Source organism: Solanum tuberosum, unplaced genomic scaffold (genome assembly GCF_000226075.1).
Source record: "Solanum tuberosum cultivar DM 1-3 516 R44 unplaced genomic scaffold, SolTub_3.0 scf00251, whole genome shotgun sequence".
In the NCBI taxonomy this organism is placed as follows: domain Eukaryota; kingdom Viridiplantae; phylum Streptophyta; class Magnoliopsida; order Solanales; family Solanaceae; genus Solanum; species Solanum tuberosum.
This window is the reverse complement of record NW_006239173.1, coordinates 666,422-691,910: the sequence shown is the minus strand read 5'-3', so window position 1 is coordinate 691,910 and position 25,489 is coordinate 666,422. Positions and strand designations below refer to the sequence as shown.

At 35.6% G+C, this 25,489-nt stretch overlaps 3 protein-coding genes across 7 annotated transcripts in view; all 3 read right to left on the bottom strand.

The window, feature by feature from the left end:
• Positions 1 to 1,054: 1,054 nt before the first annotated feature.
• LOC102578915 (uncharacterized) lies at positions 1,055 to 3,503 on the bottom strand. Of its 2 annotated transcripts, none has more exons than XM_006357613.2 (2): positions 3,322 to 3,503; positions 1,055 to 3,129 (listed from the first exon to the last, which is right to left on the bottom strand). In XM_006357613.2, exon 2 carries the CDS (start codon positions 3,078 to 3,080, stop codon positions 1,323 to 1,325), a length of 1,758 nt encoding a protein of 585 aa, XP_006357675.1. In that variant the 5' UTR covers positions 3,081 to 3,129; positions 3,322 to 3,503; the 3' UTR covers positions 1,055 to 1,322. The 2 variants fall into 2 exon arrangements, with proteins under 2 accessions (XP_006357675.1, XP_006357674.1); XM_006357612.2 differs by having other exon boundaries at positions 3,330 to 3,503.
• Positions 3,504 to 5,290: 1,787 nt separating this feature from the next.
• LOC102606131 (U-box domain-containing protein 15) lies at positions 5,291 to 9,960 on the bottom strand. The gene is made up of 2 exons (XM_006357608.2): positions 9,480 to 9,960; positions 5,291 to 6,430 (listed from the first exon to the last, which is right to left on the bottom strand). Exons 1-2 carry the CDS (start codon positions 9,833 to 9,835, stop codon positions 5,605 to 5,607), a joined length of 1,182 nt encoding a protein of 393 aa, XP_006357670.1. The 5' UTR covers positions 9,836 to 9,960; the 3' UTR covers positions 5,291 to 5,604.
• LOC102578140 (uncharacterized) overlaps positions 7,111 to 25,489 on the bottom strand; it is a 19,899-nt gene continuing 1,520 nt past the window's right edge. Inside the window, exons 2-12 of one of the 4 annotated variants that reach the window (XR_001474757.1) lie at positions 25,174 to 25,217; positions 24,370 to 24,472; positions 23,827 to 23,932; positions 23,250 to 23,647; positions 22,899 to 23,081; positions 20,457 to 20,850; positions 18,830 to 19,121; positions 18,293 to 18,445; positions 17,038 to 17,529; positions 15,254 to 16,026; positions 7,111 to 7,121 (exon numbers count right to left, since the gene is read on the bottom strand). Coding sequence is in view for 1 of the 4 variants with exons in the window: in XM_015313513.1 (XP_015168999.1) it covers positions 15,736 to 16,026; positions 17,038 to 17,529; positions 18,293 to 18,445; positions 18,830 to 19,121; positions 20,457 to 20,850; positions 22,899 to 23,081; positions 23,250 to 23,647; positions 23,827 to 23,932; positions 24,370 to 24,472; positions 25,174 to 25,217 (2,456 nt within the window). In the remaining 3 variants the exon portion in view is untranslated. Of the gene's footprint in view, positions 7,122 to 15,207; positions 16,027 to 17,037; positions 17,530 to 18,292; positions 18,446 to 18,829; positions 19,122 to 20,456; positions 20,851 to 22,898; positions 23,082 to 23,249; positions 23,648 to 23,826; positions 23,933 to 24,369; positions 24,473 to 25,173; positions 25,218 to 25,489 lie in introns of those variants that run through there. The other 3 variants (XR_001474758.1, XR_001474759.1, XM_015313513.1) reach the window with 3 other exon arrangements.

Sequence of the window (25,489 nt, the reverse complement as noted above, 5' to 3'; positions counted from 1 at the left end):
AGAAAAAAAATCATATGAAGATAGTAACATAACATTTAATACCTGGAAAAATCTGATTGGGGGAATTGTTGAAAGGTTTGTAATGAAATAAGAAATATGAGAAGGACAAGGAGAAGGATTCTAAGGAGAATTCCTCCCAAAAGAAAAAACAATTCCTCTCCAGGAATAATTCTTAGTTTCTCCTCTCATGTTTATGCTTTGCCTTTTCCTGAGGCTCTTGTCATTTCCTTTTTTCACACCACTATTTTTTTTTCCTTTTTTTACTTTTTATTATTATATTAAAATATATTGGGAGAAAAATTAAGGATTTTTTCTCATATAAAACATGTTTGGGCCAACTTGCTAATAGCCAAAAACAAGTCACCTAGACTTCCACAATCTTTGGTACAACAACAATGAGGCCTGGGAAGGGTAGAATGTACGCAGACTTTACCTCTACCTTGTGAAGGTAAAGAGGTTGTTTTTGAAGGACCCTTGGCTCAAGTGCAACGATAAAAAAAAAAACAGTGGTGTCAGGGAGTTGTAAAGACAGGGATAAGCTCTCAGAAATCTTAAAATTCAGATGTAAATTGCAAAATCATAGTAAAAATGCTGGCAATACAATCTCACAAATTCAATAAGAAAGCTGACTCTATAAGTAGAAGGATGAATAACAGTAGCAGTCAGATGAAACTTGAAACCTTCTGTCCCCTTCAGTTTTGGATAATCTTCAAAAGGATTCGATCTTTACCGGGCTTAAGAATCTCAGAATGACAAAGTCTAGCTACTTACTTGGAAGCAAGAGATTTTGCGGGAACTGAAAATACACGACTCAGTTGTCAATCTACCTATTTCCGATGACACTGGAAAAGCATGATTCTATTTTCAACAAGCCAACGATGTAATAAAGGATGCATCGAGTTATTCCATATCTGTCAAGTACTCAAGTTCTACTTGTGGAGGATAAGGAAATATGCTAGAATGCACATTAACTACCGATTTGGCCATAAAGATTATTCACATTTTTCCAGAATCAAAGCCTGAGAGAAGCATTTTGATTCGCATAAGCACAAAATGAGATCAAACAACAATTTCACGATTAATGCAACTGTAATTCGAGTCAGAAACACAAATGAGATTCTTATTACTTACCAAATGAAAGGATACAAGCTTGAAGCAGACACCGAATACAATGTAACTACACGATAAAGAGGTACAACTAAAGAAATAATCTGTGATTGCTATTCAAAATAGATACTTTCGAACAAGCTTACCTAAAACAACAGTATGGTATAGATTTACCCAAAAACTGCAAGAGTAAAGCTTCAAACGCCAGTCAGAAATTAGCTGGACGATGTGCATGTATTGATCCCATCCTTGCAGTCTCTGGTGAGATCATTAAAGGTCTCAACCTGCTTTTTACCCCTAAAGAAAACTTCCGTATCAACTGAAGCCCTCATGTACCCATCAAATTCAACTGGATTCCCGTTATTAAGTTTTGCTGTCTCTGCATACCACTCACTTTTATCATCCCAAAGATCTTTATATTCGTGAAGGAAATGGGTGGAATACTTGTCTTTTAAAGGGTCAAAAAAGGATGTATATGGTTCATTAGTTGCAATATACAGGTTCCTACCGTCGTCGATCTTGTCCTGCAAGCTAGATAGTAGAGCCTCGGGAGAAGTATCTTCTGCCAAATGTGGCCACATTTCACGATTCCTTGCCTTCTCACCCCTTACAACATGAGCTGAGTCATAATCCCAATTTAACCTCGATGAAATAGCTGAGACGATGTCCATCAATCGTCTTGATTTCCATACCAGATGCCATGGTCGTTGAACGACTGATTCTGTTTCACCCTCACATACCCTGTACCAATAATTATCTGGCTCCACAGAACCAAATTTCCTCATGATTAAAGTATCCTGCACTCCGGATAACTTCATCGGTGTAATCCTAAAATCCTCCACAAGATGAAGACTTAATCTGTCTTTTTTATGCCATTGGTCCCAATCTGACCAAAACTGGACCTGATCGAGGACTGACGCTGAATCCTTTAAGTGTTCAAAATCGAAGTAAAACCTAAAATCCTTTCCTTCCTCATCTACACCAGATGAAGTGTAAATCTTGGATAAACAAATACTTAAGTCCATTATCAACGTCCTGTTCAGATATTGAGCCTCGCCCAACGCACACATGAAACTCCAAAGGTAATGGCTCATGCTCTTGCACCTATCCCCACCTCCAGAATAAATCAAATACTTACCATTACCAAATGAACTCTCCGATTCCACCACAGGAAGTGAGTCATTTACAGCTTCCCCAACAACAGGCAGAGCAATAGGTTCACCCTCTGTCTTAGGAGTTACCTTCTCAAATCCCTCGTCTAGCTTACCAAGAGTTCTGTCAGACCCTGCCCTGTTCTTTCTCTTCCTCTTGCGAGCATTTCCACCAGAATGATAATCACCTATACTGACCACATCAAGGGTGCAGTTCTCTGATCTAGAAACCACAAAAGACCGGTAATCCTTATAAAAGGCAGCAGTCTTCCCTTCCTTAGGCCTAAACCGCCACGCCATATGGCAGGAACTATCATTAGACCCCCTGACCGGCTTCCCAAACCGGTAAAAATGTATATCCTTAAACTTCTCAATGGCAGCTCTCATCAACAAATGAAACACATCCGGATCAGTGCAATCAACAGGATCATCAATCTTGCCACTACAGTCCAAATTATTCTCAGTGACACCCCCACCAGCAGCATTCTCCGGTACATCAACATCATTGAGGTTAATGAACGTCGTAAACGCTGTCTGATTAACACCAAGAAAGTCCTCACCAGTCCTCACAACACTATCATCAGCTCTAAATGTAGCATTAGATTTGGAAGTAAGGAAATTAGTGATTTTTGCTGAAGGGTGGAACAATGGGTCTTCAGGCTGATAAGTTGCAGCAATTATAGTGAAAACCAAAACCCCAACTACAAATATAGTGAAACAAAGATTCCCAATCATAGCCATTGCATTTTGACCCAAATTTTCTGGCCTGAAACTTCCACTCCTAGACAGCAAAAGTGACGGCCGACCCAACATTTTTTCCATACTTTTTCTCACTATAGCATTTAAGCTTCAAACACAACAAGAACTAAATCTGTAAAATATGCAAAACATATAATTAGACTACTACCACCACTCAACAAAATGACTAAAAGGGTATTCAAGAAACATGAAATTTGACAAAGTAAAACCAAGAATTCATAGATCTGGGTAAGTACAAACAAGAATTGACTATGTTAAAGCTGAAATTATGCTTTCAAACGACTTTATACAGTATAAAGATTACCTTTTTACCTTATACAGCTTGGTGATTGAACATAGATTTCAGTACTTCTCTTTCATTCTCTGTGTGTGGAGAGTAATCAGTTAAGTAAAGTTAATTTACTTATTATGTACACCGACAAAAACATCGGGGGTCGAAATGTGATTAGCGGATAGAGTGAGGCCTAAATCACGGAACAATATAAGCATTATGCGTGTTTCTAAAATTTGTAGTGCCACCCCCCTAGGTTTTCTTATTGACTAAATTATCCTCTGACTAGCTAGCCGGACTAGTGGGGGCCTTGTCCGGAGACACATTGGACTAGTGGGGGCCTATTCGGAGACATACTGAAAATCATGTCTTTCGAATCGAATACAATGTTTGTCTTTCGAATTAAAAAAATGGCTCGTTCAAAAGAAAGATTATGTGCGACCTGTAGAGTACATATAAGATACAATCGGATTGTTCACACAGGGAATTATTTTCTCAAAAATGGTACAACCGGATTGTTCACACAGTGACCTTATGATCAGTGGCGGACCCAGAATTTTCATTCAGGGAGTTCGAAAAATAAAAGTATAAACGTTTAAATAAGCCAACAAAAAAAAAAATCAAGAAATTGGACCCTTGAATTCTTTTGGATTTAAAACCACACTTTTAGCATGTTTTATAAAAATTAAAAAAAAAAAAAAAAAACTTAAAAACGGAACAAAAAGAAACGTAAAAAATGGAACTGGAACTAAAAAAAACAAAAAAACTGAAATAGTAAAATGCTAGCCAGGGGATTCAAACCCTGGACGTAATGCTTAATTATGAAGGAACCTGCCGCTGGGTTATCCCATTTTCCTTGTCATTGAGGGGGTTCAAAATATATATATTCACATAAATACAGAAAATTTATCTTATATATACAGAGTAATTTTTTACCGAGGGGGTTCGGGTGAACCCTTGGAACACATGTGGGTCTTTCTTAAATCATTCTGCCATGATGGTTTGTAATTTTCTTTTTTCAAATTTTTATATTGATCAAGCATGTGGAACTTTAGCAAACAAAAATAGGAACTTTATTAGTATAAAATAACTAGAGATTGAAAATCATTACTTCCTCTCATCTATTTTACTTGCAATGATTATTAAAAATTATTGATCTAAAATATTTATCATGACATTTTTCTTTTATCGAAAATAAAGAAGGTCGAAAATGATCTACGATGCATTTTATCTTTTTTTAAAGAAACAATACTTGTCATTTTTAAAAATTAAGATAGAATTTTAAAATTAAAAAAAAATTGACCTTAGCTCTTACTCTAATAAATATGGAAAAAGATTAAAAAGTGTGCAAAATATAAAAATCAAGTAACTAAAAGAAATGTATTATTTTTGTTTAGGATTGTTACGGATAGAATCCTAATTGTAGATCGAGAAACTCAAAAGAAGAAGAAAAATGAGTTCAAACTCAATAAATAATTCATGAATTTCGAACTTAATAAGCATCATAGATTTTTCGTGTATAAGTTAAAGATCTTTTTGTCTAAGTTATTGGCTCATGGTCCTCATATAGGAAAGGACGTTGCTCTAGCTAGAACTCGATCGAACAAGAATTATTCCATCTGTTGTCAATTTCTTATTCATTGTGTTTGGCCTGCATTTTTCTCATCTCAAACCATAACTAATTTGTAAGAAAGCAAGCCTTTCAAGTAGGGCGTAAACGAAGGCAGGCGATTCAATCAGAAGATAGAAAAACTAAAATTTTGAGTTTGGGAAGTCTGAATTTTTTTAAGAAGCAACTATGGGACTTCCTAGTGCGAATTCGGATTTAGTCAGGCTCCAATAGGAGTACTAGATACTGGATGGGAAACAAAAAAAAAAGCTAACTGAATTCTAAATAAATTGTTTATACATACAAAGCAAGGAAGTCAAGATTAAAGGAAGAAACTGCATATGGCCAAATGTCAGAGACCTTATTCAGTGAATTTTCTTCTGCAGAGGAACCTTTTCTAACAAAATGGTAGATATAACACCATGAAAAATGGCAATGTGCAAGTACTTGCAAACTTTACAAATGTGTGATTGAATTAGAAATGTACAATGCTCATTAAGGTCAAGAAAATCACCTAAGCAGGACCACTGGTTTTACCACCAGCATGTACTAGCTACTAGTTTCCGGTCATATGGCCTTTGCAACTCCGCGTCTTTCCACATAAAATCGGGCAGAGGAAGAAGAGCTAATATAGTCCATCATTTACATAGCTGCTGTTTTCTTAGCTGTATACTGTTCTATGTGAAAACCTGAAACTATCTAATTGTTCATGAAGACTGCACCTTTGAAGGGGTACACGATGAAGCCCTTAACTGTAAACGACTCATGCTCAGCTCCATACTTCTGTGAACCATGTCTTGCAACAATCTCTTGGCTGTGTCAGCTGCTTTATCTGTTCCATCAACTTGTGCAGCGAAGTCGTATACTATTCTCTCCAATGTGGAGGATGAGAATTTATTTTCAGGAGGAGAGTCTCGAAGCAAGTCCAAAAGTGTTCTAGCTCTTTCCTGAGCTAGAGGTGTGCCCTCTGCAGTTAACCGTAAAAGGCCTGGAATGGCGCCTTCTTTGAGAATGAGTTCCCTGTACTTGTCTCGGCTACTTTGACACAATGACAGCAAAGCCCCAACAGCGTGTTCTGTGCTGACGAGTGACCCATCCTCAACAGTTTGGACTAGAGTAAGTATTCCACCATCTGCATTTGTGATTGCATCTCTTCCCTCCTCAGAATTAGAGAGAATTTCCAGTAGCGCTGTGGTTTTCTCGGCAAACTTGGAATATTTCTTGCAGTCTTTGAGGAGATTCATTAGTGGATAAACCGCTCTAGCATCAAGAACCAACTTGGGATCTTCTTTGCTTGTGGAGAGATTGTGGAGGGATGTGACGGAATCAACCCTTCCTTGAACAGTTCCTGAACTAAGGATCTGCACCAGAAGAGGTCCAACTCCGGATGCAGCTATTGTTGGTTTATTGGCTGCAGCAGCTGATAATGTCAAAATAGCAGCAGCTGCTAGTTCTTTCAAATTGCCATTTTGGAACTTGAGGAGCTCCACAAGAGGAGGAATGGCACCAGATGCAACGATCCTTATTTTGTTTCTGATAAGTTTGAAAAGAAATATAAGGAGATAAGTTGATTATCCTTGAATCAAGCAATTATTACAAAATAAGGGGATTTCAAAAAGAACAATGACGATATATCATATATGTCCAAGGATACCAAAGAAGCTGTTAAAAAAAACCAACGGAAAGGTCAGGAGAGAGAGAGAGAATATCAAAGAAGCTGTTAAAATAAACCTACGGAAAGGTCAGGAGAGAGAGAGAGAATACCAAAGAAACTGTTATACTAAACCTATGGAAAGGTCAGGAGAGAGAGAGAGAGAACTTGGACATTCTCATTATATGCTATTCCTAAACAGGGATGTTGTTGGCAAGTATGCAAAAACCATCCTAAGCTGAAACGAAGAACTCTTGCTTACATGAGCAAAGGAAAGAGGAAAATATGACCATGTGAGCACATCAATTATCCTCTATTCTGTATAATCATCCATCTTTACTCCCGAATTTATTGAGAATCTCCAATGCCAAATTAACAGAAAACAAACAATTTAACCACATCTACATGTAAGAAAAGGTACAGTGATTATGAAACCAGACGATCAAGCTTCAGATCATGGCTACGTTTGGCCATTCTTTGGGGGTATAACTATAACCACAACATTTCTCGAGCATTGACATCTTAATTGTTCCAATAACAAGGAAACTCTCAAGGAAATAAGGCACCAATCACCTAACAAACAAGGTGAAGAAAGATCTGGAAGTACACCAAGAGAACACAAAATTATTAGAAAAACAAGACAAAAAAGGGTGTGTTCGCCTGGTTCGCTACGAAGGAATGTTTTTCACGGAAAATGTTTTCCAAGGTTTCTTACTTGTTTTCTTGTGTTAAGTACGTAAGCAAGAAATATTATCCTAGAAGCATTTGTATATAATGCAAGACAAATACTATGGGAGGTGGGGGTGAGGGTGTAGGGTGGGTGGTGGGGATTGGGCTACTGGGGTGGGGGTGAAGATGAGGTGTGTTGGATCGTGGGGAAAACACTATCAATGTGAAATGTTGTAGAATTTTTTTCCCTACTTCAACTAGCGAAGTCATTTTCCCCATTTGGAACTTGTTTTCCTAGAGAATATTTTCTAAAAAATTTGGCCAACCAAAGATGGAAAATTGAAAAACATTTTCTGGCAAATGTTTTCCTCCATACCGAACACACCCAAAGAACTTCAGAAAAAAGGGAAGACAGAAACTAGGGGAGGGCAGAAAAAAAAAACAAATTATATGCCAAACAAATGATACCATTATCTAGCCATTTCACAACCTAGAGAGAGAGAAAAGCTTCCCTCCCTTGTGTCAGTAGATAGATCAGGAGATGATGCGTATAAAGATGATTGAGCCATGGACATATTGTACAGTTACAGCCTATGAGAAGTTCATTTACATGCCTAACAAGGGTGATTTTTTTCCTCTTTCAAATAAAACACGAAAATGGAAAGATGTATTCTGCCCTGACCAAAAGTAAGATATTACAGAAACAGGATGACATCTTCTAGTGAGATGCAAAGGTGCAAGAACTTCACTATCACGGCAAGTAGCCCAAAGTTCACAACTTTTTGACCTTTCAAAATCTCAATCAGATTCCAGAACACAGTTTACGAATCCTTGAAATCGTAGTTGTTGCACATTAAATGTAAAACTTCTTTTCTGGCTCCAAACAGGTATTGATGAGCAAAGGTTTAGCACTAAATACGACTTTTAAATGCAATTTTTTGGTAAGAAATCTTTTTGGGTGAAACACAACTTCTAAAGGCCAATTTAGGGTCTCAGCTCGGCCCAATAGCTCAGTTGTCAGAGAAGCTTCTAGGTTTATGTTCTTCTACGAGTATTTTACAATTTTACATTGCTGCTTTGCCAGAGAGACAAGGCCCTTGGTTCACAGCCTACAATTGAGATGCACTACTACTAAATGGTGACCTGAGTCATGCACTGGAGGTGGCAGTGGTAGCCAAGGCCACTTCTTCCTTGGCGCATGAACTCAAGGTCACTGATATGATTTAATTATTATCTGGTATGGTTCTTGTTATCTGCTAACCCTGTATAACTGTCTTGTTCCTTTTCTTCCCGTAGCTCCCAGAACCCTCCCCCTCAGGGTGCAACTAAGAAACCCCCATCAACCTCCCCATTGTTGGACCCAAGTATTGCTTGTGGGACGCTCCTGGGCTCATGAACTATCAGTTAGGGCATGTTCACCTCATTGCTTCCCCAAGCCTTTCAAGTGAATTTCACAGTTGCACCACACTTCATTTAGACCTTTTAAAACACCAATGAGAAGATGCCACATTGAAATGTGCTTCTAAAGATAAAAACTCAATGGGTCATGATGTATCTCGATCTGGGGGAACTGGAATATCCTTTTGGCCTAACAGTCCCTAATCTTGTTCTATATCATCTTTCTTCATATATAAAGTATTAGCGTCTGCATGGATAGCATAATTCATATACAAAAAAACTACATCCCCCCATCCCAGTCCAGTGGCCAACTCTTTATCCCTATTTTGCAAGTAAAACTAAATCGTGAATGTCATCATGACATCTAGGTGACAACAACTCATAACTAAGTAAAGAAATTATACTTTAACATTAAATTCCTGCAAATTAGCTCTGGTTGTTCTCTGATAACTACTATTCATTGTTCCAAATAGCTCTTTATGTATGAAGCTGATGTCCACCGCGGGGATTTGTATAGCTGGTTTCTATATTTGAGCATCTTCTTATGTACAAGACCCATTCCATTACACCAAAGCCTTAATTTAGAGCTTCCTACAGTTAAAATCATAGTTGTTTGTCAAAATGGAATTGTATGACTTACATTAAATCCACCATTTTCATCTAATAGCACCTTTCCTTCTCATTTACACAGTAATAAATATTCCCAAACTCAACATCCAAAATTTTCAATTTTACCGGGAAAAAAATCACAATCCTTACCATCTAAATCATCTAGACCAAGAAAACACCATTTTCAAATATATATAACAAATATCCACAAATATATATTTCTCAAAAAAAAAAAAAGAGTTTAATAGTACGAACCTTTCATTACGAGAGGCAAGATTAAGGAGGGCTAATAAAGCAGCTTCACGAGCAAGTAGAGAATAAGAACACGGCTGTAGCATATCAACCAACGGCGGAATAACGCCGGCGGCGGCAAACCGTGAACGAGTCTTACCGGAAAACGAAGATTTCCTCACTAATTTCCTAATTTCCTTAGCTGCTTCAATTTTCTCTACCTCTTCCACTGCACTCTTCAACTTCTCTGCTATCTCCTCTATCACATTCTTGCATTTTCTGTTCTTCGTCTGCATCTGCTCCTCCTCCTCTTCTTCTTCCTCTTCAAGATTGCCTTTTCCTTCTTCTTCTTCTTCCATCAATATCTCCTCTTTTACCATTTTTCTGACACCCTTTTGAGCTCTCTTTCAGAGGGTGTATTCAACAATGGAGATTCTGTTGATTTTTTTACAGATGAAGAACAACTTTATTTAAGATTCAACTGTTGTACTTTTCTATTTAGAGGTTGTACACTCTTGAGTCTTTGCGTATTTTATGGTAATTTACTAATTTTACATTTACACCCCCTTAAGTTTAAGGAAATATACATTAATTACCTTTTACTTAGGAAGTAACGCCCCTTTCAATCCAAAAAAAAAAAAAACTATATTATTTATCTCAATTCTCAACTAAGAAAAATAGAGATAATTTATAGGAAATAAGTTCTTTTTCGAAAAATAAAATAGGAGTATTAAGATACGAAGATAATTTTTAGTATGTACAACTATTAAATCAGAGGTCGATAAAACAATAAAAAAAAATTATTACGTCAAGGGAGAGGGAAGTTTTTTTAACTATTTAAATGATGCATTTCAATTTTTATTTTGATTATTTTCTTGAACTAGTAAAGTGAAAAGAAGAAAAGGAGAAGGTGTTGATTAAGAATAAGAAATAATTATGCTTAGCAGTACTATGCAAGTTATTTAAGTAAAGTGTATTTAGAAATTAGGATAAACTTAAGCATCATTTATCCTATATATAAAGGAGTTTTAAAGATTGAGATCATGTGATTTACGTAGTCTAATTTCAATTAATCACGATATTGTCGTCATAGTTAGTTCAATAATGCATGCATTAATTAACATACAATATCTTTTAATCATTTTGATATGAAGAGGAATGATTCATCAATGGTGAAAATAATACTAAAATTATAAAAGCTAAAGGTGTTCTTCTTGATGTGGCCTAGTCTGGATTTAATTATAAAATAATGGTCCTAATGCAATTAAAAAATGCTAATCAAGTAATATAGTTTATTTTTTATATGAGTCTAATTAACGATCGTGTGAAGAAGGTGGGGAGAGTAGGGTGGTATGATTGATTGAAATGAATTATTGAAGGTTAGATATTGAGACGTGTATAAAGAAGTTCACGTAAAGTTGAATTATGAAAAATATATAATTTTAATTTACATATGAATAGTGTGAAAGAATTTGATCCTATTAAGTCTAAAATTATCTATAATTATAAGTATAATTAAGATAAATGATGAGACAAGTAATCATTATATGAGAATTTAAAAGTCTATTCGATTGATTGTCTGATATTTTAGCCTATCAGTGAAAGTTTTTTTCTCTTTCTCCCTAAATATATTCTTTTTGGTAAAAATGAATTAAAATACAATATTTTATAGATAGGGCAAATCAGGCTATAACACAATATTTTCACTATTTTATCATCAAGACATCAAAGAAAAGTTATTCTAATGATACAAATAAGGAAAACAACATAAATTCATATTAATATTGCTCTCAAATAAATATTGGACACAAAATAAAAACCGGAGAAATGTCACATATGGGCTAAGCTTAGTGTTGATCATAATATGGAAATATATTGTTCTATACTCTATTTGTGATGTACTATTGATTTATTAGAGTAATTAGAAAATGCCTTTTTCAAATTACTTAATTATGATGAAATTATTAGAGAGGGTAATACTAATATTACAAGAAAAGTAGTCACCAAACAAAGTTTCAAAAAGTATATGATTGGATTTCTTTGTGGACTCCTCATATTAATCTATATATATAATAATACATCCTTAATAGTCCCTTCTAAATTAAATTTGAATTACATACATCACTCTTTTCCATAGGTTTGTATCACAAAGATCATAAGCTAATAGTTAAAAGTTATTAGTATATATAAAACAAGATATTCTTATTTTAATTTGTTTATCTTACTTTTAAAAAAAATGTGTTAAATCATATTGGGAAAATGCATAAGTACCCCCCCAGCCTATGCCCAAAAATCCCTGAGACACACCTAACCTTTACTAAGGTCCTATTACCCCCCTCGAACTTATTTTTTAGTTTAATTGTTTACCACTTTTTGGCCTACGTGGCTGAGTCCGTGATTTCACCTATTTTAGGCGCGTGGGTGCAGCTTTTTGACAGCACTGACCAATAAAATTGGTCATGTGTTAAATTAAACTTAGGAAAAATAAATATTAACTCAATTGTCTTCTTCTTTATTATTGTTCTTTACTAGTATACGTACCCGCGCGTTGCGCGATTATATATTAATTTAGAATTATTTTAATTTAATAAAATATCAAATACTTCAAATATTTTTATATATTGTCCTTTATTACTTTTATGTTGTATTAATAAATTAATATTTTTCATATTAAAAAATTAATATTTAATTTTTTTTCACATGAAATGTAAAATATCATAAGATTAAATGACATGTTAGTATATTTTGAATATTTATTTTTCGAATCCAAAAAATTCTTTACATTCTGAAATTTGCGTCAAACTATAATAGAAAAATGATTTAATATAGAGTGGATATAAATAATGTAATAATAATACATGTACTTGCTATATACATTTTCTTATTAATCATTGAAAATAATTAATTAATCAGTTTGTTATATTATTTTTTAAAACATTAATTTAATCTCTTAAACTTTCGCAGAAGAAAATAATAATTTAAATTTTAATCAATGATTAGATGTCGAGGAACTTATCAATTTTTCTAGTATTCTAATATAGTAATTATTGCGTAAATTCCTGTTATGACTATTATAAAATTTATCATAATTTTTAATACTTATTATTTTAATACAACGTGTAATCTTTACTTATTATTTTCTTCCCATTGTTATTTTTGGTTTAAATATATTACAAATAATACTAACAACAATTTCTTTTTTTATTAATGTAAAGATAATTTAATATAACGTGTAATTTTTACTTACTATTTTCTTCCCAATTTTATTTTTTTAATCATCTATAAATAATAGTTACAACAATTTATATTTTTATTAACGTAAAGATTTTGAGTAATAATTCTTCTTATGTTCTATTAATAATAATGATCGAAATTATTCACTATTAAAGTTTCTACATAATTGATATAAAAATTGAGGTTGCATACAAATAAAAACATGTTTGAACAAACAAAATAATTATATGCACTATTAGAGAGTACCTTCTAGTCTTATAAGTATCCTACAATTATGATAAAGTTGGAAAAGTGTAACTATCTATAAATAAAATAAAATTATATATATAATATTTACAAAATTTTACAAGCCCAAATTTGAAATAAAATATATAAACATTGAAAGCTATAAACTAACTAAAAATATATTCACAAAGTAGATTATAAGTAATATTTTTTTATCTATAAATAAAATAAAATTATATATATAATATTTACAAAATTTTACAAGCCCAAATTTGAAATAAAATATATAAACATTGAAAGCTATAAACTAACTAAAAATATATTCACAAATGAACTGATAGCTTACTTTTTAGAAAGTTGAAAAAGTGGGGCCCGGCGCGTGTTGAACAAAACTTTCAACCTATTTGGTTTATATTGCCACGTAAGCCGAAAAGTGGTAAAAAATTAATTAAAAAATAAGTTCGGGGGGGTAATAGGACCTTAGTAAAGGTTAGGTGTGTCTCAGGGATTTTGGGCATAGGCTGGGGGGGTACTTATGCATTTTCCCAATCATATTCTCTATTTGTAACGTGATTTAAAATGATAAGATTAAAAGGACATGTTGATATATTACACACATCGTTAATTTAAGATAATAAAATTTAAACGTTTTTATTTTTATTTTATTAAACTTTATCATGTTAAATTAAGACAAATAAATCGAAACGGATGAAGAAGTATTAAACTAGCAACTCCTTGAACTTGGCAAGAATATACCATATATCCATTACACTTTTCCCAACAATTATATATTAAGGATTTCCAAACCTAAAGTTACTTTGGACACTTCATATGTTGGTAAATGGTTTGGCTACCTACCAATTATACCTAGTAATATACTATTATTAATTTGGTCAATCTCAACCAACTAAGAATAGTTTTTTTAAATTGATGGCGGCCATATTTACTAAACAAGAATAATTACTTTCGTCGGAGAATTTATTATAATAAGTCATTAAATCTCTAAAACATAAGAAAGTTTTTTTTTTAATTCCTTTAATAAGATTCATGTTTTGGCCAGTAGAATATATCTCTATGTGTATATGTAGAATTAGTCTTTTGGCATTTGGTTGAAATTTTAATTCCAGTATAAATAATTAGATTGGAGAGATGTTTTATTGCATTCTTCCCCTATTTGGCATAGTTTTTTCTCTGGTAGGCTTTTATAAGGGCGGATATAAGAAGGCATCCGCTCTCCCTTGTCAAAGCTTCGTTAAAAGCTTGTTTTGCTTATTGACAAGCTTATGACAATTCTCAGATCGTCTAGTCATGATTGTATTTCGACGAAATGCTCTTAATTCTAGGTATAGTTTTGAGTATCCAAGGTCCAATGGACCCAAGTGATTTGGAAGATAATGTTTGTATTTTGTATGGAATTATAAATGTACAATTCTTGTGACATGTCTGATATTCTTGGCACTTTGTCCTATAATTTGGCTCATAGTTTGTTGTCGTCTTGCACTTGTTTGGATGTCTAGCAAAAACGAAAATCAACACTTTCGAGACATACTTTTTTGGCACAATACATAGAAAATTTCATTTAAACACTTGCGGGCATTTATCGATCTAACGCTTACATGATAAAATATTCTCATTAGATACTTACCAAGTCAAACTTGAGAAAAATTTCTCCATATATTCTCAAGTGCTCATAAATTAACTACTTAAAATATATCAACTCCTCCAATTATACATGTACATTAACCTCAATAAGCCATAACATCTCGAGCTTGTTCCAATTGAGGTTGATGTAAAGTAATTAAAGAAGGTAACATATTCTGTAGTTAACATATCCATATAAGACGGTTGAGAATACGTGCAAAAACTTTTCCAAAATTCGAAAGAAAGCTAGTAAAAACACTTAATCATGTGTTCAAATGCTCAGAACAAGACATAAATAAATGTCTAAATAAAAATTATTGACAAGTTTAAGAGGTTGTCGATGCATCCCGCCACGGGTACAGATTCAATGTGAAGTACCAGTAGTAACTTACACATTGTTTCTCTTCAAATTCAAGCATTTCTTAAACAAATCCAGGCATTCATCATCTCACCAATTTATGGCAGGATATATACATGACAAACAAACATTTCATTATAAGAAAACACTGCAAAGAGGAAGACAATTCATATTTTCTGGCCTCTGCAGTCCCTTTCTGGCAAATTTGGCACTGCAATATCAAGTGCATTCCCAGAGTGCCAAGACTAACAGTGAATTGCACGCGAGATCACCAACAAACTCAAGCAGTATAAATTCACCACACAATTTACTGTGAATAATGCCGCATTTTTCTTTGCACCAATTACAACAGTTCCTCAAAATCAATTTACAGGTACAAAGATACGAATGAAAGCAGGATGTATGAAAAAAAACCCGAGAAACCTCATTGCTTTCGAGAGTCCTAAAATCCTATCAAAAGGAAGAAATATATAGGGAAGAAAAAAGTTTAACCTCTGATGGTTATTCTACCAAAATGTTCAAAACTATAGAAGGCTATAAAGTTGTAAACAAAACCAATCGGCATATACCTGCCTCAACTAAAATCTGCCACTATCAGTTACAGGAGGATTCACCATTTAAATCCTCAGTCCAAGTAAAGAAAGAGACCTTTGGTGAAGTTCTCTTCTTTGACACACCCTTCTTAATTTACAGTCAGCCTGCACACTTCTTTCCAACATTTGATGGAACCATTCCTCCACATCAAAACATGTTGCAACTCTAAAAACTCCAATGACAATATTCATTTCTTGTTTTATGCTTTACGAACAAAAGAATAGCTCCTCAATAACTACTTGGCCAGTTCATCTGTGCATGCTGAGGCCGTTGATAGACATTGCCGGTTGGTCCAACCATATCAACTGGACCAGCTATTGTTTGAGACTGCTGCAGAAGTGGATGAACAGTTGCTGCTGTAACTGGTTGAGCTGGGTGATAAACACCAGCAAAAGCTCCATGACCTGGTTGAGTGGGTGTTAGAGCCACTTGACCCTGAGGAAGATTATAAAAGGAACTTGCTTGCAAGCTAGATAAATCTCTATTGTGCGCATTAATCCACACACCTGAGCTTTCACTCTGCAAAAAAGAGATGTCGCATCTACAATCAATCACATTCTTCTAACATTCACACATATGATAAATATTTATGAAGTGGTGGAAGGAAATCAATTAGCTCAGGGACCTCCTTGACAATGCTATTTCACAGGGGAATAGGGCATTGAGGCAATGGTACAAGATATTTAATCAGAGTAGGGAAGATAAGTTGAAGTCTAAGCAAACCAATATGCCAACTTATTCTGGAGGCAACAACAAATCACATTCAGAAATTCTAATTGTTATCTCTGTTTCAGAAATACAGAATTCTTCCCTCAACTAGAATGCAGACATGGGATAAGCCAAAGCCTCTATTAGCATACACTTTGCTAGGAAATGGACAACTGGTAACACATAAAGTACATATAAGTATTAATGGATGTAATAAACAAAACTAAGATCAAACTCAATTTGACAAATTAATGTACTCCAATTTCTTTTGATGAAGTAGGATTTCATTAGAAAAAGCTTCCACTGGATGCAATAGTTGCAGCAAAAGAGGAAATGTCAGGTCCAGATTACAAAAAAAGAAAAAAAAAAAAAAAACCTAAAGGCTAAAGCAGTAAGGAACTGATAAAATCCATGAACGAGTCAATACTATTTACTGGAGAAAAGTTAGCCAGCTAAATAGGCTAACCAAACAACTAGTTTTGAGTGAACATATTTGAGTTGATACCCCCATCAAAACATCTCCTATTCCTTTCACACCAAATACACCAAAATATGCAAGCTGGGACCATAGTCCAGATATTCCTGATGGGGTTCTCAACTTCCCTAGAGGCCCAACTGATATAATGTACTCCAATTAGATTAGACTAATCAGTTTTTGGCTTTAATTCTTACCAGCCTAACCACTACCGCTCAAAGCATTTCAAGCTCTAAATACCACAGTTTTCACTATTTTCAGCAATAATGGTGCACACATTCTCAGGAAATATTTCAATGGAGCATAAAGAATCACCAACATTGCTAAGAGCAGATAATAGGGCCAACCTGTTGTCCACTCAAATAGACATTACTCTCCTGGAACTGAGATGCAGAAAGATCCTCATTGGAAGCAGGGTTTCCAGTGGTTGTAGCTGAACTAGGGTTATAGTTGACAGGAGCGGATCCATATGGCGCATAAGTGCCAGGCACTCCCATGTGAGCTGGATTTCCCACATTAGCTCCTGGTCTATATTGCGAAAGTGAGTATCTGGGAACAGCTGATGGTGGAGGTGGATATATACCGCCAGCCTGAGGCTGCTGGGAAAATACACCATTGCTTAATAATTGATGGATGGCTCCTGGTGGAACATAAAGTGGTGAAAAGTAGTGACCGTATGGAATGTAATTCGGAGGATAATGGGGCAGATGCATCCCTGTAGCCTGTCGAAATACGGGGATAGGTTGCTGAGGTACAGCTATAGAACTCTGCATAAGCCCAGCAGCTTGAGTCACAAGTGGTGTTGGAGCTGCTGCAGATAAAGCAGGACTATTTCCACCCTGCAGAACAATCAAATAAATAAATACAAGCACACTCCTAGGAGTGGGTCAACTGAAGCCAGCACATCAAAGCATCACAGTAAAGTGAGATATCCCTAAACTAATTGTTCTCTGTGCATTCTTTATTAAGCAGACTTCCCATGAAACTACTTGAACATCACCATAAGAAGTTAAATCAAGACTGATCTATTAAAAAGAACAGAAGGGCATCCAAACCAATGATTTTAGTGCATATAGAGAAGTAATAAATATATTTACTCTTTACTCAGCGGCTTATTGAGAACTCCTACAATATTAATCAGGAAAGCATGTTCTAGCAAAAGGAAATTTGGTGCCCTCATAATTTAAACTGCATAGAATCTGCTTTACTTCCATGGTAATTCAGAAAACATTTGGTTGAATATGATTCATGTTTATCATCTGGAATTATGTCTACAAGAGATTAGAGAATTTTCACTATAATCTAGAAATATATTAATCTTTTCTGAATTTCAGTACGCTGCCTATCCATAGCTGCATTTCAGATTGTAGAGAATTGCCTTCTGTGCCAGCATAATAAAACTAAAGAATCAACTAGGCACTAATTATGACTCAAGCATACAGGGTCAAGAGGGCTTTTCTAGGTCTTTAGCCAAACACCAGAACCCTAACCCTTAGCACACACTTTTCTTCCCTTCCCTTTCTGCTTATCTTTCTCCCCGCAAAATTAGAAAACAATTAGAGACAAAATATAAACCAGAACTCAGCTGAGTTGGATTCTAACCTCTTGAGGAGATTGAGAAGTGTGTGGAGGCACAACTGCAACATTGTACTGGGTAGAAACACCTGCTGAATGAAAGGGTGAAATGCGGCCATCATTATCAGCACTTGAACGGTAGAAGTGGGGATAGTAGCTTGGGTCAATGGGATGCTGAACCTGAACAAATGAATAGATGTAAAACTTCTGAAGTATATAAGTATATTTTCTGAGCTTAACCACACAAATGCTTCAACATGTATTGATTATCATTGACACAAAATTTCTAACATGTCAAATCTTTTTCGGAGAAGCAATTGTTGTTATATAGTTCCTACAGTCATCACTATGAAACCAAGCACAACTGAACAAACATATGAATATCCTAGGTCCCTGACACGTATTGAGGTAAAACCAGTACACACTGAGTAAAGTGTTCAATCAAACTGCTGTGATGTTTAAAGCACCAATATGTAAGTTTGTTATACCAATAACAACTTGAGGCTTCAGAAAGCATTATAATGACAAAATAGGTAGCTAAAAAATCATAAAATGAAGACCTACAAGAAAATTTGGAAGACGAGAAACATCTCGAGGTTGAGATTCAGAGTTTTCAAAGGGTGGGAGCTGATTGCTCAACATCGGTGGCGCAAATCCAAAATTATAGTTGGGGGATGTATGAACAACTGAATATTGTTGGCCCGCTGGAAGAGTCTCTTGCTTCGGTTCACTGCACTCTGGAGCAGAGGATGAGATATCACCATCTCCTTCTGCAGGCAAACTCTCCTGTCCATGTGAAGATGGAGGCTGATCAGGATAATCTGTTTCCTCTGCAGCAGCTGATGCATTTTGATTACTGCATGCATTCATACAGAATAAAAATGTCAGATGTGAAATGTTAGAACTGGAGGACGTGCAAATCTATTCATGCATCAGAATCCAATTTTGATTTGGAAATAAAAGACTTGAGCAAGTCCAGAATAAAAAACTAAGAGGCAAACATGCTCATGCGCACCAAAAAACTTAAAAAATGGGGGATCTTTCTCAAAGCTACAGCAAGAATGCCCCCATCCCACCCCACCACCACACCCCTAACCAAAACAAATTCACACAAGCCTTTGAATATCTGTGTCCACGAAGATCTTTTCTAAAGAATAGCACCAGAAAATAAGAAAACAAGTTGAGTGCAAGGATAAGACCTGACTAAGAAGTTGTATTATAATGTTAAAGATTGAGCCCTGAAACTAAAAAAACTGAAGCTTGTGTCACTTGATACTTCAAGCACTGAATGTCAGGTAGTCAAGTTAAGTCTAAGTTACTCCCTTTATCCAGTTAAAGTGTCCTAGTTTCACTAGACATTGTTTTAAGTTGAGACTTGAAGTTTTTTGTTGGAATATACAAGTAGGTCGTCATCCAGGATTAGATCTGGAGGCGAGAGTGCAGGGCATGATGTGTAGGTTAGACGCAAGGCAGGGTTTGAACCCTACAACAGAGAAAGCCTCTTATATTTAAGTGGAAAAGGTAGAGGGGCGAACTCATTATCCACGAAATTTCCAACTTGCACTACAGCCCTTGGGGATTTCTCAGTTATCAATACACAATATATATCGGTCCAAAAGGGAGAAAAGAATCCCCCAAGAGCTCAGTTCGAGTGGCAAAGGTTGAGAGATTTGTGACTTGGGTCACATGTTCGAGCCCTGCGCCATGTGAACTAAGCATGATATTTAAGTGGAGAAGGGTTGAGGGGAAGGCCCATTATCCTAAGTCTCAAAAGTTGTAGTTGGTCCTAAGAGTTGGCCCCAGATTTCTCAGTCATCAAAAAAATGGAGAGAAGAATAAACTTTTGAAGAATTTTATTTTTATGGGAAAATTGGGTCCAAAGATACCTATTTTTCTCAACTAGGTGGACCCAACTTTGGGAAAACCTGGCACAACCCAAAGTAGAATAGTTGAACTGTGACAGCAGGAGTGGGACAAAGGGAGCAGAGGGTGTATCTAAATCATCTACTGATAGCATGTTTTGAGTTAACCCGTTATTACTACTGTTGAAACTGTAATTTGAAACCAAAAGACTTCTTAAAGATTCAATATAAGTTATTTATTCTTGGTTGATAAGAATATATATAATAGAAATTACTGCAAAAAAACTTCTGTCATATCAATAGGGGGAGCAGCAGAGAGAGAGAGAGACCTTGGAAGTTGTGCACTTGCAGCTTCTTCAATGCTCTCAGAAGATTCAGAAAGTGGTGGACTTCCATCATGCTCAGGAGCAATATTTGTGCTTGTGCCCAAACTAAAGCCAGAGTCAAAGCTTCCAAAACAGAACCCAAGTTTTTCAGACTCAGGAACGTGAAGGTGATTAGGGATAATAACATTTTCAACATCTGAAATGTGTGATTCCTTTAACTTCTTCTGCAGATCCTCAGTGACTTCTTTTGTTTCAGGAACAGAAGCAGGAGGCTGCGACATAGTATTGACTTCAACAGAAACCATAGAAACGCCAGATGAAGAAGCAGCAGCAGCAAGAGCAGACCCCTGAGCTAGATTACTGTTTACAGGCTTTGGCTTCCATTCCTTACAAGGACCTGGTGTAGAAAAACATAGAAGACAGTGTTATGCTTCCAGCGTGAATTACTGGACAGATGAGGAAGACAAACTCTATTTGCTAAACTGCATTCTTTATCTTTTCCAATCTAACAAGTGAACTCAAACCAACAAACAAGCAAGGAGACTTACAGAACTAAGGTTCAAATTTTGGGAACACTCTAGTCATCTAGTGACAGTTGCAAGCACACCAAACACAAAAACTCAAGACACTATACAACATTTCGAAAGTAAAAACAAACAAGTATCTAAACAAAGATCAATACTTTCAAACCTTTACCAGGCAGTATCCAGCAAACTTCACTTATGCAAGGACCAAATGACTTGTAACGAGTCAACGGCCAATATTCTATTTTGAGAACGTGAACATGTTGCACTTAAACATTTCTGATGCAACATTTTGATTTGGGAAACTCAAACTTGAGCTAAGTTCCAGATGAGACTATTTTTTTATTTGTGAACACTGAACAATTCTAAAAGTCGTATATGAGCATTTTAGAAGAAAAAAATCCGAGTATGTACAATATGAAATGGGCTCGAGAACCAGGGACCTTCGCGCAAACATTTTATAATGATGCTCATAATGATGTATTGTTAACAAAGATAAGCAAACAAAACTTAAGTTTCCACTAGTTCAACTCATTTAAGCTATGCTGATCTCAATTTCAGCTCATATGACCAAATCAACAAGAATTCAAAATTCTTGTAGCATGAAAAGCACCCCTTTCTATATTCTTTTATGAAGAGAAGATCAAAGTTGTATCTCCATTACTGTTCCAAAAGTTTTACTCTCTATTCATTGTTGCGACATGCAAAAGCTTTTTTTTAATTTCACAAAAGCATCTCAAGCAGAAATGCTATACTCATTCTTCTGCAATGTTCTTCGTCATAAATTTGTGATTTGATAATGTGCAATCTTAACCACAAGCAAGTGTTCTTGTGGGAAATGGTTTTACTGTTTCTTGATAAATTGCATTACGTAATCAAAGAACTTCTTACGGGGGATGGCATGAACTGGAATAATAGCTTTATTTTCATTCTCGTCTCTTGATTAAAAAATAATATTATTCATTTCTCATCTCTACAACAGACCACCCTACTAGGACTTTGCAGATCAATTCATTTGTTTCTGCAATATGACAGTGGCATGGAAGGTTCTAAAGCATCAGTACCAAGTGCTGCCTTCGAAATATAAACAGACAACCCAGAACATTCAAAATAACTATTTTTCAAAAAAAAACTCATAATATAACTATAAACACAAAAGTTTTGAACTTCATAAGTTTTTCATGACGGAGAAATCCATCCGTGGCCAACCCTTAGGACGCAGCCTTTGAAACTCAGGGAAAATAGACTCGCCCCTCTACTCTTCTCCACTTAAATACCATGCTTAGATCGCATCGCGTGCGGCTCGAACCTGTGACCAAAGTCACAAGTCCTAGCCACTTGAACCAAGTCACAAGTTTTGAACTACATACTTACGGAACCTATATAACTAACCATAAACTTTTTTTTTATTTCTGGCAGTCTACTTTACGGCTTCCCCCCACCCCCAAAAAAAGGGCACCAACTCTATCTGATACTAGATGTGGTACATGTGAATAAATAGTCTTGAAGATTTCTAGTAGTTTTCTTTGTGAAAAAACGATTTCCGGTATTCTACTCTATCAAAGTACACCATACCACTTCCATCACTGCAAATTTCACAAAATCTATAGTTTTTCTGAAACTAAAATATAGGCTGTAATTGTGAAAAAAATTTCTGGATAGATGAAACAGAAAAAGATTTCTCTGCATTTTTCTTGATTAGGCTCTTTCTGAGAGTTGATTAAATTATGCTTCAATCTTCCCTTACCCAAGCACAAAAAGGAAAGGAAGAAGAACATTATGCAGGTAATTATGAGGTAAAATCCAAGAACTACATTATCAAACTATGTAGCAATAGTAACAAAATCAGTTTAGTAAATCATTTGAGAAGTTAGGGCTTCAAACAATATTACAACATACATATCACGTTAAATTACTGTACCTTTTTGTGGACCAACTGTGTGTGACCGATTGTTGTAATTAGATGATGGCCTACTAGCGGAAGAACCACTATGGGTTGAAGAAGCAGTTTGCGAGTACTCCGGAAGTTGATTCTTTCCAGGCCCCTGAAATTTGCTTGGCGTCTTTACTTGGCTATTTGAGCTTCCAGCAGTAGAAACTGCTACTAGGATGTGAGGGGAAAGAAATATATAAGCTTCATAAATTGAGCAGTAACAAGTCCGTCTTCTTAAAAAACAAAAAGGGGATAGTAAAATATATAATTATACAAATCTTAACACCTATTATATCAAATAATAACAGTTTCATATTATTAAGTCTTCAAAGCTTTTACCAGTAGTCTTTTTGCTCCCATTAGATTTAGAAGAAACATGTTCAACCAGAGAATGCTGGGCCCCAACTTCCCTTCTAACTGTGCCTACTACACCAGCGGGACGTGAATCTTGAGATGGCAAGAGCACGGGATCTGAAGCTGAGAGATCAGCTCCTGTTGGAGATGGTGAAGATAGCGTTCTTGAAGAACTGTCGGTGTTTGGCATCCGCTGACCATGAACATCCCTGTTTCCTGTAGCTGATTTTGGGCTTTTGGTGGAATCAGCAGAAGTTGTCTGCATGCCTGTATTTGCTTCAAATTGTTTAACTCCTCTTCTTGGGGGTGCATGAGCATTTTGTACGATACTGTTGCTCCCCGAAGCTAGATCGCTAGGCCCATTTACTGCAGCACTTGATGAGCTGAAAACAATAATGAAAATTAGTCCTTCAAAATAAGACCAGATCATTTAGGCAACCGAAGTCGTCAGAGGGCTTTTTTTTGTAATCAACTATGCACGGCAATACCCTGGCAATCAAGGTATCATGCATATGCAACAATTGCCAATAAAGCAAAAAAAACTGTAAACATCAAATACCACCTTGAAATATTCTTAGCCTCAACATCAGCTACAGTAGATAGGTCGACACTCTTGTCAAGAATTTGATTGGCAATATTGTTTTGACCGTTCTTTCCACCACCTACATCTGATAAAACATACACATGATAGTATGAGTGGATAAGGAATGAGAGGAACATAAGATCAATCTAAAAGAGATATAAAGGCTCTTTCTATGAGCAAAATGAAAAAGCCTCAAGTGTGAAATCAATTTTTTAAAGCCTGATAGTGGTAGGAATGCCTGATTAAGAGGTCAAAATCGGTTAAGATGCATTTGAAATAACAGATGAAATGTGTAAATAAAGTGACATACTGTAGATTAGACATTAAACCTCAGAAATCAGTGCCTTTAGTCATTTAGCAAGAAGGGCACATCAGAATAGATGGAAAAGGAAGTGGCTTGAGTATGTTAGAAAAGTTGGGCTCGTAAATTAAGATTCAGAAGAACACAAAATGAGGAACCAGGGCTCTGCAATATCACAAGAGACTACCAAAATGCAGGAAGATTAAAAACATATTGTTTACCATGTGAAGCATGACGAGAAGTCAAATTTCCACGAATCCCTTTGTTACCTCTGCCCTGCATGCCTGTTTTCCACTTTGGTTCAGCAGACTCCTTAATTGAATTCTGAGGCCAAAAATGAGAAAGAGAAGATGAAAGGTCTACAGTAACCCAAAACAGTTCTTCATTTATTAGGCGTTAAAAGAATCAACAACACAATCCAAGCAAGATGCTTATACCAAATCGGATTAATCCCTAAGTCCTCCAACAAAGTAACCCATTTGATATTCACTAGGTCCTTAAGAGCCAAAAGATGAATGAATTCTGCTAAGGTGCTAATGCATAGCTATTAGATCAGGACTTTTTTCTGATAAACCAAGCATTAATCAGTACTACTATGTAATTTTCTTCAGCAGAACAGCAAGATAAGGTGCAACTATGATTATAGCAGTTGAACACCAGATGGCATTCGCAAATGCTGAATAGCTACGTGATAGCGACAGGTCTATAGATATGCTCTAGAATTTGTTATCTGTTTCAGGCAATAAATCACTCGCCCATTCCACACAGACTCTAGAACCTACACCAATGAGCACTTATCAACCAGTATTTCAGCCACAGACCAAGAGTATGCACTACAACAACCTCTTCAGGCACCTAAAACAGATGACTACATTATTTTACAATTTCTCACCCAAAATAACGGAGAAAAGACAACTCATGCCTATGCCACTCCCATAAGACGTTTACAGGCAAATTAGTAAGTTCGTCATTTTTTCATATTATAAAAAGCGATTGTAGATAAGCAAATCAGTTCCTAGGCATACCTCTTTTCTCCGATCGCGCTTACTTTTAACTTCATGGAATGTATCTGCAAACAAAGCTTACGTGAGTTTAGTAAAGAAACCTAGGTATGTCACAAACACAAAGGGTACCCAAAAAAAAAAAAAAAAGAGAGAACAAAAGACCCTTTAGTTCCTAATGTGAATGGCACATTATCAAAAACTGTGAATGGCACATTTGGACCAACCATCAACCTGTTGTACATTAAATCATAGCTGCAAAAATGTAATTTTTAACCCAAAACCATATATAATTTGCTGCAAAATCTGATCTTGAACCAAAAGCAGATTGTCACCCCTC